Source organism: Poecilia reticulata, unplaced genomic scaffold, assembly GCF_000633615.1.
Source record: "Poecilia reticulata strain Guanapo unplaced genomic scaffold, Guppy_female_1.0+MT scaffold_343, whole genome shotgun sequence".
NCBI lineage: Eukaryota > Metazoa > Chordata > Actinopteri > Cyprinodontiformes > Poeciliidae > Poecilia > Poecilia reticulata.
Genome location: NW_007615114.1, coordinates 15,544 through 28,194, shown reverse-complemented (window position 1 = coordinate 28,194; position 12,651 = coordinate 15,544). Strand labels below are relative to the sequence as shown.

The following is a 12,651-nucleotide window of genomic DNA, read 5'->3' as shown; positions in this document are numbered from 1 at the left end:
ACGGTGTCATTATCAAGCTTCAAACAACACACACACACACACACACACAAATAGCAATCCACCCTTGCTACTTCAAATTCTGACTCGCCATTGGACAGATGGGGGAAGAGGTGGGGAAGGAAGGAGCGCTGGCACACCCACTAGAAGGAAACAAACGCACTATACTTGCAGTATATAGGCTGAGAGGTTTCCAGGTGACGTTACTTTTCTTTTCCTAGAGCGAGCAGAAAATTATTTGCAAGTGGAGATTTGATCTGAGCAGACAAGTTTTGAACACAAAGAGAAAGGTTTGAGAAAGCTCTGTGAATATTTGAAAGAGAGCAAAAATTTTGAGTACAAGCATTACAAGTTTTGAGAAGAAAGACATTAAGTCCTGCTTTCAGACTGAAAATGTGTACTCTCAACTTATGGCAGAGAAATTACCCCATACTTTAATAAAAACAACTAAGGAGTCACTTTAACATTAACATTATTTAATCAGAATGATGTTGGTTGTATTAATTTGTTGGAGTTATTTGAACATTTTTTGTTTCTAGTACAACAACTTTTCTAAACTATGAATGCTTGTAAAAAGTTTACCTTCAGGTACAGTATAACATCTCAAATTATTGTACCAAAAAATCATCATCCCTCACTTTGGTTACACATTCATGGAGAAAAGACTATTGAGGTTTGTCTGGGCTCTGAGCAGTTAAGTCAGAACATTCCCTTTCTGTAACGGTGGATCAGCTCTGAGACGTCCTCCTTACATACTTTAATCCAGCCATCCTCCTGCATGTGGTACACTGCACAAACACACATAGAAAGAGAAGAAATACAAATGAATACAGGTGCACACACTTCTCTAAACGCATGATACAAAGTTCACAGTTACCACAAAAATCAATTTTGAGGGAAATATTGTGGAAATCCATTCAGAAAAATAGATGAACAAACAGCACAAAAACCTTGACATGCATATTTCATCATTTCTGAAACTATTTCTCAGATATACTCACTGTTCACGACTCCACCAGAGTAAGCATCCCTGTGAGTAGCATGAGCGATGCCTCGACGGCCGAGTTCATACGCCTCCTCAACCGTCATGTCTTCTCTGTAGCCGCTGTCCACCACTCCATAGGCGTAACCGTTTCCACACCCAGTAGAAAACATCCGGCCAGACAGACGAGTCCCATTCTCATCCACATAGTACAAACCAGGGCCCTGCAGAAAACAAAAGTTTTGACTGATCTTTAATGATGTTTTATTTCTGATGTAACCACAATTTCATATCAAAACACAATTTATATCAAACACTAACTTAATATTGATTGCACTAACCCTACCTCGATTTATCTTTGGTGATGAGCTTTATTTCTCTGAGATTAGATGTTACCATTGATGCTCCTACTTCCTGTCACTAGCTCAGATTCAGAATATTCTGAACTATGTTTTGGCTTTAGAGTTGGTTGAAACTTCCCTCTGCTACCAGGAGTCCCTCCTGTTTCCAAATGTGGGACTTTGTTCTGGTTCTGGTTTAGTTGAATAAACCTCAAACTGTTGTTTGAGGTTTATTCAACTAAACCAGAACCAGAACAACTACATCTAAATCTGAAGAGATAAACTCAAACAAACCTACAGTGTTATGCAAAGACTTAAGCAATATGGGAGGTAAAACAACCACTAACAGCTTACCTCTTTGTCCCATCCACAGATCATGCTCCCCACAGAAAGGCCCATGCCTTTGTAGCCCAGCATCATGTTACACAAGAGCTTAGAAGCAGCAGCTACAGAGATCCGATGGTTGTTCCTCAGTCTGTACAACCTGAAAAAATAAAAATAAAAAAACACGACAGTTAATGAGTAAATTAATTGATAAAAAGTAAAACTAATATAGTTTTTATCCCAAAACAAATGTGCTTACCCAAGTTTTTTTTTTTAAACCAAGAGTATATCACCTAAGTGCAAACAATAACTGGATTTCTGGTGATTTAAGACAACACCAAAGATCTCCTTCAATTGAAATAATATAAAAGTGACTAACCTGAATGAGAAAGACACTCATATGAAATTAATTTCACTGCACAACAAAATAACAAACCATGAGAAAAAGATAACAGAGGTCAGCAATGTATGCTAGCTTATCCACAACAGCTAGCAACATGTTCGCCAGATGTGGAGGTACTGGGTACTCATTTGTCCAGCACACTCATTGGTTGTTGAGACAAACTGGTCCAATCTTTTGGGCATACAGAATATTTAATACACCAATTTGGAAAACATGCCTGGTAAGATGTTTTCTTACCAAGCTTGTTTGAGTTGTGGGATAGACAAACAGCAAGGTCTCATCAAAAAAGATAAACAAATGTAAAATAGCATGTGATTCAATGTAGCTTAATAAAAACATCAGATCATAGTGGGTAATCAAGCCTCTTAGCACAGCATAAAGCCTTTCACAGGAGTTATTTTAGAGAATACTCTAAAAAGAGTATTCTCTAAAAAGAGAATTCAATTCAACAAAATATAATTTTCAACTTTAAAGACAATTTTCTATGTGTGAGGAATTTCAATAGAACCAGTATGTCATTCCATACTCAAAACAGCATTTGATCATATTAACAAAGCAACATCCCATTGTGGGGTCTTACATCCACCTTCTCTTGATGCTGGTGTGATAACGTTGCTGGAAAAAGACTCTACATGCTACAGACTTTGGTTGAACAGCAAAGTTTTATTACAGTACTGCAGCCCAAATCAGCATGACCTAATTGCAAGGAAATCTTGGCCCAATTGTAGTGAAATCCCTGCAATCAACGGACAGCACCCCGTATATAGAGTTCTGGTCAACACTCTCTCCTCCAAGTTTACATTATCACATGCTTGTCTTCCCATATGGGCATGTTCAGATCACAGTGGTAGTATGTCTGATAATGCATCTTAAGTCCATACATAAAACCTGCTTTTTGAACTCAATGTCTCTTTTTCTCAGCTGGTTCTCTTGCACATTACCAGAAAAGTCCTCATGTGTGATCAGATACTACAACATGCATCTCATTTCTGGAAATGTTGGGCCACAACCCACATGAACAAGAGACTGTTTTGGCAAGATACAAAGCTTGGCAAGAATATTTTGAAGTGACTTGAAAAAAAAGTAGTAAATGTGGATAAAAGATTTAATCTGAGGAAGCTTTTATGTTTTTTTATTATTATTACTACAAATAATAATAATAAACATATTTGTCAAATCAGTACAGGAGCAATACTTTTTGTGCTTTACTTTACATTGCTGCAAAACAAAACAGCAATGTAATTACTTGCATGTCTTTACCAAACATGCAACTAATATTCCGCAGAAATAGAGACAGATACCACAACACTAACATTATTACATGTTTAATAGAAAGTAAAGGAAGCCCAAAAAAAATATTTCTAAACATTTAAATTTCAATTCTAAATATGATAATAAGTAATTTTTTCTGAGCATCTAGAAATTAAAAACAGAACAAACCTGCACTCTTTAGCCAGGAGTCTCTCCCAGTACAGACAATCTGCAGCGCTGCCTGACATGGTGCCCAATAGATAAGGGTTGATCTCTATCACCTTGTTGACATCGTTGGATGCTGTCATGTCAAAGAAAAAAAGATTCTGTAACCAACATCATGGATTAAAGTATATCAGTGTCACACAAAAGAGCCATTCCATGAGTTACTCTTGTTATGAAGAGCAATAGCAGGTGCTCCTTCCTCATTATTATTTTAAACTTTTATTGAAAATAATAGTTGAATACATTTAGAAAATATAAACAACGTCCACACCACTGTTGTTGCTTGCTGTTTGATAAATCTCTAACAGCTGTCGGTCAGTGGTGCCAAAAAATTAACTGATGCCTAAGAATCAGCTGATCCAAAGTAGGATAAAGAAATGTTGAAATAAATTTACATTTAGGCTGTACTCGTTAGAGTATCACAACTATATATGTAGGAATGAGAATGCTTCAGAGTGACTGATAATCTTTTAACATTTTCTTTTGAAACAACTTAATTGTTAAGCATATTATTATGAGTTTAAGTTATTATAGTAAACACAACTTGGTACCATTTTATACAAAGTCAATTTTATTATTTTGTGGATGGAACTTCATTGTATAAAGTAAATGAGTAATTACATGTTTTGCAGTTAAATGGGATTGAAAAGAAAATCAGCAGAAACAATTGCAAAATGTCATTCCAGCTTTACACTTTAACAAGTACTCTTATGTCGTCTTTTTTTTAAACTCAAAGCACCTGCTCAGTTGAAGCCACTGCACCTCTGTCCCACCTCTCCCTGACCCATATTATTTACCCAGGTATCGTCCAGCTGAGGCTCTGGAGTCCACGGCCACGATGACTCCATGCCTGAACTTGAAGGCCAAGGTGGTCGTTCCGTGGTTCATCTCAATACTCACCCCTCCCTCCTTGTTACAGGAGGTCAGAAACCCTGAGGGCTGCAATGAAACAAAACAAAAATATGGCTTAATGTTTCTGAACACCATTTATGGAAAAATGAGAATCAAATATTAGTTGCCGTAATTTTATAGCTCATATAGCCACTTTTAATCGCCTTTATCATTTAAACTAACGATCCACTACAAGAGACGCGTAAAACGACTCTGCACACGTCACGCCTCAGTGCACTACATTATAACATTTTGTGTTCTTGTTTCTAAATTAATGTAAAAATAATACTCACCTCTTCTCCCACAGGAACAGCAAATTCATGAACTGAGGTTCCAAAACTGTAATGATTAGTTCGATCGACGAGATGCGTTTGTCCGGTTCCGAAAATCTGCGCACTTGGTTCGGAAAAAGGTTTCAAACCACTAACTTCAACAAGAGCCATTTTGTCAGAAGATTAGACTATAATGTAACTTTATATTGTTACAGGTTTTAATATTTCCTGAAACAACGACGGCAGTTCACAGCTCCGTGGATTGTTTCCTCATACGTGACAAAGAATCCGAAAGTGAAAGAAATCTGTGAAATGTTTTATGGTAAACCATAGTTTAATCCCATAAGTTGTATTTTATCCATAAATAAATTCGGAATACATGTGTATATTCACCACACTGTATGTTTTTATTTAAAATATCACAAATAAATGTCTATTCGGCTTAAATGTAAAGTTTTGTCAATGAGCGATGCCTAACATCTTTTAACCCAATGGAAATACACCTTTTTCGGCATCATCGGTATCCATGCGGAAAAGCAGAAATTGGGTTGCAAGAAGGTAAGTATAGATTTTATATCAATGAAATGTGAAATTATTTCTTTAAAGATGCGTCATTTTTGTATGATTTATAATAACAGGCTGTGTAGGTGCTGCTTAAATGAATCAGAGTGCTGAAAATAAAATCAAGAACAAAACAACTATCTGTAATCAAAATTTTTAATCTGTATTTAACAACCTTTACACATTTAAATCCTTGCAGTAGCCCATTACAGTGTTTGAATTATTCCAAAGAATCAGTGACAATGAAAGAAATGTTTTAAAAAATGTTTTGCATGGTTACACCATCATATCCAAAGTCTGTAAAACAAACAAACAAACAAAAAACGTAGAAAATTATTTTGACGCTTATGTGTTTTGGTTTTTATTAGAGTGTTTTATTGGATATCAGGCTATATCCATCTTCTGCACTGTCTCTTGAACGACCTCCAGCTTTAATGGCACAACTTTCTCTGTCAGGACCTTCGTCGTGCCGGAACGATACTTGTATTTCATTTTCCTACAAAAGTAAGAGTAAGAAACAATCAGATGTGGAATCATTTTGAACATAATTTATGACATTTCTCATTCACACTGTACTGTATAGTTGAAATGTGTTAAACATTTATCACAAAATCATATTTTACCTTACATGATGTAATAAATGTAAAATACTTCTAATATACATCTTAATTTAACATTTTTGCTTTGCACAATAAAGTGGCAACTTGTTCAAAATTCAAAACATAAACAGGCACAAATTGAGAAACCATCCTGAGAAATATTTGCAAAAGAAAAGTGTTTTGAAGACACATTTAAAAACTAATTAAATTCCACTCTTCTAAAAGCCTTTGCAGAGAATTACTCAGAGTTATACAAGTCTACCTCTCATCTTTGTACTCTGACTCCTGGTAGGGCCTGATGTAGTCCACTCCTTGCTTGGTGATGACACAGATGTCGATGTTGTTGCCTGAGCCGAGGTCACTCATGATGCCTGCGTGGACGGACGATCTTACCAACTCCTTCGCCTCTTCCAGCTGAGAGAGAGAGGAAAAAAATCTGAGAAAGAAGGAAATGAGCAGACAAAGACTGAACTGCAATATAGTGGAGTAAACCACAGGGTGAAATAATTTTGTGGATGATATTGAGTGACAGAAAAAATAGTATTTCACCAAGTGGAAAGAAGCATTTTAAAATACCTCTAGGTTGTGTTTGAACCCATCTTCTAAAATCCCAAGAGCAGCCAGATCACCTGATCCTGTATGAACACAAAATAATACGATTCGAAACTGACGTTATTTAATCTTAGCTTGAATATAAAAACAAAAAATTATTCTAGCATATTAAAAAACAAAATGACACAAGACAATACATGAAGAACATGTTTCAATTACTTAAACAACAAAAAGGGCATATCTGCAGCTTTTTAACATAAGGGATACATGTTGGTAATAATGTAATACTTTTTATTAGGCAGAATTATATTTCATACCCATTGCAAGGTAAGGGACCTTATTTACATCTCCATATGGACCCACAGTGTACAGGTGGTTACCAGTACAGTCCACTCCTCCCAGTATCAGGTTGGCACCAATCTGACCGTGATACCTGAGGATAAGAGACCAAATAAGATTAACACACAAACATTAAAATAACAAGAAATAATACTGTTATGAATGACGCTTTATGACAACACTCATAAATATTCATGAAGGCTTATTCATGTTCATAACAGGTTTTTATGAAAGTGTCATGTCAGTCTTATTCACCCCCTTCAAATAAAGTGTTACCCTGTTTTTTTTATGTCATTCCAACATATTGTCAAAGCTGTAGACACATGCACAAAGTGCTAACCTGTACAGCATATCCTGCAGGATGTTCACAGCCATGACAACACGAGGGTTTCTCCCACTGTTCAGTGAGAAGATGGAGAGGTTGGATGACAGAAGATCTGTGGTTTTCTCTGTGTCTGCTGCTGTTCCTGCTCCACAACAACTAAAATACAAGGAGATGAAATAATGATGAGAAAACAGACAAACCAGAGGAGGGATCTAGCTTTCTAGAATGAGGAAGAAAGAAGTAGCAACTTATATTTGTAGTTTAAGCTTTGCTTTAGAAACAAAAGGGATCTACGTGGTTTGTAATTTCTATATTAATACCCTTCTTAACACACTTTCCATGTCATGCGATATATGTATTTCCTTTATAGATTCTCTATTAAAAATGATATGACTACAAATGCAGCAAATGGTGCCAAAACAGGAAAATGAGGACAAGTATATGGAGGAAAGACTGAGACAAACAGTCCTGAGCCATGCAGCAACTATTCAAATTGTTACCATCCTATTAATTACTCTTTATTTATAATCACTTTTAATCTACATCGGAGGAAATAAAAAGTGGCATACAAATGATGTAACATCCTATGGATGGTTAGATATTATAGAAAACTTTTTATCCATATCATATTTTCACTTCTGTTTATTCCAATCAAAACTCATCAAACTTACTACATGTTTGGAGAAATGAAATGGATCTTTTCACACATTTTGTCAGCCACCACTTCACTGGATGTGGCTCTTGTGTCGGCTCCCAGGACAACTCCATCCTACACAGCAGGACACAAAAGTGATAGTTTAACTAAAACTATTTATAACTTACATTAAATATGTTTAATATTTAAACATATTTAATGTGCAGTTGCAGTTGGTAGAGCTGTTGCTTGGCAGCAAGAAGGTTCTGGGTCCGATTCCCGGCCCCGGTCTTTCTGCATGGAGTTTGCATGTTCTCCCTGTGCATGCATGGGTTTTCTCTGGGTACTCCGGTTTCCTCCCACAGTCCAAAACATGACTGCCAGGTTAATTGGTCTGTCTAAATTGTCTCTAGTCTCTAGGTGTTAGTGTGTGTGCATGGTTGTGTGTCTCTGTGTTGCCCTGCAACAGACTGGCGACCTGTCCAGGTGACCCCACCTCTCGCCCGGTACGCTAGGTAGAGATGGGCACCAGCAACCCTCCCGACCCCACTGAGGGACAACAAGGGTGTAAAGAAAATGGATGGATGGATTATTGCATCATCTCAAATAACTATAAAGCTTTTGTCATACAGCTGTATGTTTGATGTGTACTCATAGATGATGCACCTGCTTATTAAAATTTGAGTAAAACAAAATCTTTGTAGTTTTATTAACTCTGTTTAATAAACATAACTCTTTTGTTTGTGATTTTTCAAACATCCTATTGTATGTTAACTTATAATATACTATTAAGCTATTTTTGTTATTTTTAATTCAGTAACACTCACCTTAAACACAACTCCTGCTATGGTGGTTCCAGTTTTCAGAGGTTTTGGAGTCTGTCCTCCTTCAAAAAGACCCTCTAACGCAGCATTTCTAGAGAGAAGACGCCAGAGGGTGAGAGCGGGGTGCAGGTGGGAGATTATATGGTTATCTGTAAAATATTTATTTTTAAATAATAGCACCAACTAAGATTACGCAGAGTTTCATTGTGCACATTTGATAAAACAGATAAACAAGAAGGAAAAAAGTTACTTTCGCTTTTGATCCAGGTGTAAACCTGCTTTATTTGTCAGTTTAAGAATCATTTTCTTCACTAATAGATTGTTTTAACCGATGATCGTCAAAAATAAGCTCTTACCTCGTCGCGTTTTCAAAATTAAACCCAGCTCCGGGAGTTTCGAGGACAGTTGACAGCGCCATAGCTGATGTTTCTGCGGCTTCCCTGCGCGTCTCGGTTGAGGTCGCTGTTCTGAGCGTCACGGATCCTTCCTTTCTTTCGATTTTACAGAGAAAATGGAGAAACACTACACGGACTCAAAAGTCAAAGGAGTCAGCACAGGGGTGAGTAAATCCACATGGTTTCAATAATTGCCATATGGTGTTATTTCCCTTGTACAATTTTACAGAGTAAAAATGAGAGACCGATTTTACCTACAAGTGAAAGTGATGTCAAACTGAGTAGTTACCAGTTTGGCATCATGGTTGATCATTTAGATAATGCTTTATCGTGAGTTATTAAGGTTTCACATTTAAGCTCGTATACAAATGTACATTTCAAAGTTCCTAGAGGAAATAGCTTGCATTTTTGGTTAAAATCTTCGCACTACAGTTTTAGAACTCCACTTCCCAGGATTCATAGCTTCTTTCAGGTTGCATGAATGGATGCGTCAGCATGCGTTAAACCTGTCTATCTTATGATTATCGTCTCTCTCTCCTGTTTTTTGTTTGTCTTCAGACCACCATCTTGGCTGCCATATTTGATGGAGGGGTCGTGATTGGATCTGACTCCAGAGCTTCAATTGGAGGGTGAGGAGAAGGGTCACTTTACATGATGTTATAGCAGAGAGAATGATATATTCAAGATTAAATATATGATGACATATAGGTCAATGTTATGTACAAAATCATATACATCCAAAACATTAGCCTACAGTTCTGATTTTATAAATATGCATAAAATATACGCACATATCTATATATGTGCGTATATANCCATCACAGAAGCAATATAATAGTAAAATATACTTGAACTTGAAGTGATCATGAGAATAAGAACCCAAAGCAATTTGTTTCCAGTATCAAATAAAAATATTCTAAAAAAGCATATTACATATAAATCTGTCTATCATTTTGTTTAGGGAATATGTATCTTCTAAAACCATTAACAAGGTGATTCAGGTTCATGACCGGATCTTCTGCTGCATGGCTGGTTCACTTGCAGACGCTCAGGCCGTCATCAAATCAGCAAAGTCTCACCTGTCATTTCACAGGTAAATACACCCAGCATGTTTCCATACAAGAGGGAAAAACTAATATTTTTTCATATTAAAAACGTATATTTCCTTTTTTCTGCAGTGTCCATTCTAAGTTATATAGTTATTTGTATAATATATCTATATTTTTTTCTGTTACAGTGTACAGATGGAGAGTCCTCCTCTGGTGATTGCAGCTGCATCCATTCTGAAAGAATTGTGTTATAAAAACAAAGATGAGCTGCAGGCTGGTTTCCTTACAGCAGGATGGGACGGCAAGAAAGGACCACAGGTTGGTCACAGTGCAGAACCTCTAATAATTATTCATATGGCTTCAACTTTTCAATATTTTGTTACACAAACACATCATCAAACTTTAATGTATTTTGTTGGGATTTTGTCTAGAAAGAATAACACAAAGTAGTACATAATGAAATGGAAATTACAAACAGCTTTCAGTTTTTTTCAAAAATAAAAAAATATATGCTATGTATTGCGTTCACTCAGAACTGCCTTTTATTCTCCTGTTACATCAGCACATCTATTTGCTCAACTTTACATTTCTAGAGACTGAAGTTCTTCACACATTTGCCCAAGTTTAGTCAGATTAAATGTACAGCATTTCTTGCCACAGATTAAAAATTGGAGTTGGGTTTGGACTTTGACTATGCCCTTTTAAAGTAATCTAAAACATTTTGTCATAGCTCTGTATATTTAGGAGTGTTGTCTTGCTGAAAGGTAGATATCAGCCTCAGTCTAAAGTCTTTTACAGACTCTAACAGGTTTTCTCCCAGAATATTCCTGTATTTAGCTTCATCCATCTTCTCATCGGTCAAGAATTGATTGTGGAGTGCATCACACATGACTATCTGGTGAACAGATTATTGAGCCTCAGCTGTGGATTTCTGCAGCTCCTCTAGAGTTGGCATGTGCCTTTTGGTTGCTTCCCTGATTTTTGCTCCCCCTCACAGCCACAGCAAAACTCTATTTATCTTTAGGGGCGACTGTGGCTCTGAGGGAAGAGTAGTCATTTTGTGATCGGAAGGTTGTAGGTTCGATTCCAGCTTCCTTATGTTGATGTGCCCTTGGGCATGGCACTTAACCCCAAAATTACTTACAGATCTGCATATTGGTGTATCAATGCGTGAGCTTTTGTGAGTGCGAATGGGTGAATGTGACTCTAGTCAAAATGACTGAAAAAAGCACTATATAAGTACAGTCCATGTACCATTTAGGTGATATTTGAAGGCTACTGGCTGCAATCAACTGAAAAAATAAGAAGAAATGTAAAGGTGTATGGATACTTTGAAATCTGTTCAAACTCCTTTAACTGCATTGTGGATGTTTTTCTTCCCTCTCCAGGTTTATGTTGTGTCTCTGGGTGGGATGTTAATCAGTCAGCAGGTTACCATCGGCGGCTCAGGAAGCACCTACATCTACGGATACGTTGATGCTAAATACAAACCCAACATGACCAGAGAGGAATGTCTGCAGTTTGCCACCAATGGTACTAATACATAAATTATAAACCAATATTCAAACATATTCATAATTTCTTCATTGAAATGGTGTTTATCAAGGCTTAACTTTGTTTTGAAAATATTACACTTTAATTACATAAAAGTGATCAACAGGAAGTATAAATGTATATTTTCATTATCTGTTATTACATTTTACCAACTAGTCCATGTATGTATGATCTGTCTTTTTCAGTATTAAACTTGTCCTAAGTTTTGTTCTCTTTTTCCTTTCCTCTCTTTTCTCCGCAGCTCTTGCTCTGGCGATGGGCAGGGACAACGTCAGCGGGGGTGTTGCTCACCTGGTGGTGATAACGGAAAAAGGGGTGGAGCATGTGGTTGTACCTGGAGACAAGCTGCCAAGATTCAATGATGAATGATTTTTTTTTTTTTTTTACTTTTTTTGTGTGAATGACACTTTAAGTCTTGTTAGAGAACAGTCAGTTTCAAGGCCACAGTTTCCTTTCATGTACAAGAATGCAATATAAAAAACTCCTCAGTCATCTTCAGATTTTACAGATTAAAATTAGTTTGTTGCCTTATTGAACTTTTGTTAATCTTACATGAGGAATTAAATAACTCAATTGAGCCTGTATGTTTTAGCTAAGTTGAGTTGGTCATTATGAATTGTCCAGCTGCTGAGCTGCTCCTGTCCCCCCACCCCCAAAAAACAAAGAAACAAATAAATGTTCATTTTCTAACATACTAGTGTTTGGTATTAATTGTGAAAATAAAACATTTTCTTATTTCTCATCACCTTATTTTTCCTCTTGTCTTAGCTAGAGTATTACATTTGTAAATAGTCAAAAATCCATCCATCCATCCATTTTCTTTACACCCTTGTCCCTCAGTGGGGTCAGGAGGGTTGCTGGTGCCTCTCCAGCTAATGTTCCGGGCGAGAGGCGGGGTCACCCTGGACAGGTCACCAGTCTGTCGCAGGGCAACACAGAGACACACAGGACAAACAACCATGCACACACACACTCACACCTAAGGGCAATTTAGACAGACCAATTAACCTGACAGTCATGTTTTTGGATTGTGGGAGGAAACCGGAGAACCTGGAGAAAACCCACCATGCACACGGAGAACATGCAAACTCCATGCAGAAAATCAAGACATTTTAATTGTACTTAGCTACACT

General features: G+C 36.9%; 3 protein-coding genes across 3 annotated transcripts; 1 reads left to right on the top strand and 2 right to left on the bottom strand.

The window, feature by feature from the left end:
• Nucleotides 1-456: 456 nt before the first annotated feature.
• Nucleotides 457-5,082, bottom strand: LOC103460926 (proteasome subunit beta type-8-like). Its single transcript, XM_008403241.2, has 6 exons — nt 4,708-5,082; nt 4,321-4,462; nt 3,488-3,599; nt 1,675-1,804; nt 999-1,203; nt 457-785 (listed from the first exon to the last, which is right to left on the bottom strand). The coding sequence occupies exons 1-6, from the start codon at nt 4,855-4,857 to the stop codon at nt 697-699; spliced, it is 828 nt and encodes a 275-aa protein (XP_008401463.1). The 5' UTR covers nt 4,858-5,082; the 3' UTR covers nt 457-696.
• A 307-nt stretch (nt 5,083-5,389) lies between these two features.
• Nucleotides 5,390-8,959, bottom strand: LOC103460925 (proteasome subunit beta type-7-like). Its single transcript, XM_008403240.2, has 8 exons — nt 8,877-8,959; nt 8,524-8,611; nt 7,734-7,831; nt 7,078-7,218; nt 6,716-6,831; nt 6,423-6,481; nt 6,109-6,260; nt 5,390-5,743 (listed from the first exon to the last, which is right to left on the bottom strand). Exons 1-8 carry the CDS (start codon nt 8,936-8,938, stop codon nt 5,632-5,634), a joined length of 828 nt encoding a protein of 275 aa, XP_008401462.1. The 5' UTR covers nt 8,939-8,959; the 3' UTR covers nt 5,390-5,631.
• A 21-nt stretch (nt 8,960-8,980) lies between these two features.
• On the top strand, nt 8,981-12,210 carry LOC103460924 (proteasome subunit beta type-6-B like protein). The gene is made up of 6 exons (XM_008403238.2): nt 8,981-9,079; nt 9,474-9,544; nt 9,877-10,008; nt 10,153-10,282; nt 11,353-11,497; nt 11,760-12,210. The coding sequence occupies exons 1-6, from the start codon at nt 9,032-9,034 to the stop codon at nt 11,885-11,887; spliced, it is 654 nt and encodes a 217-aa protein (XP_008401460.1). The 5' UTR covers nt 8,981-9,031; the 3' UTR covers nt 11,888-12,210.
• The last annotated feature ends 441 nt before the right edge of the window (nt 12,211-12,651 follow it).

What these genes read in the sequence shown, in the direction of transcription:
- LOC103460926 (XM_008403241.2), bottom strand. Translation starts at nt 4,857, where the DNA reads ATGGCTCTTGTTGAAGTTAGTGGTTTGAAACCTTTTTCCGAACCAAGT. An exon ending in CTCAGCTGGACGATACCTGG is followed by an intron (nt 3,600 to 4,320) that starts GTAAATAATATG and finishes TTGACATGACAG; the next exon opens with CATCCAACGATGTCAACAAG. An exon ending in TCTGTGGATGGGACAAAGAG is followed by an intron (nt 1,204 to 1,674) that starts GTAAGCTGTTAG and finishes TGTTTTCTGCAG; the next exon opens with GGCCCTGGTTTGTACTATGT.
- LOC103460924 (XM_008403238.2), top strand. Translation starts at nt 9,032, where the DNA reads ATGGAGAAACACTACACGGACTCAAAAGTCAAAGGAGTCAGCACAGGG. An exon ending in TCTCACCTGTCATTTCACAG is followed by an intron (nt 10,009 to 10,152) that starts GTAAATACACCC and finishes TTTCTGTTACAG; the next exon opens with TGTACAGATGGAGAGTCCTC. An exon ending in ACGGCAAGAAAGGACCACAG is followed by an intron (nt 10,283 to 11,352) that starts GTTGGTCACAGT and finishes TTCCCTCTCCAG; the next exon opens with GTTTATGTTGTGTCTCTGGG.
- LOC103460925 (XM_008403240.2), bottom strand. Translation starts at nt 8,938, where the DNA reads ATGGCGCTGTCAACTGTCCTCGAAACTCCCGGAGCTGGGTTTAATTTT. An exon ending in CTGCAGGATATGCTGTACAG is followed by an intron (nt 6,832 to 7,077) that starts GTTAGCACTTTG and finishes TCTTATCCTCAG; the next exon opens with GTATCACGGTCAGATTGGTG. An exon ending in TCAGAGTACAAAGATGAGAG is followed by an intron (nt 5,744 to 6,108) that starts GTAGACTTGTAT and finishes TTACTTTTGTAG; the next exon opens with GAAAATGAAATACAAGTATC.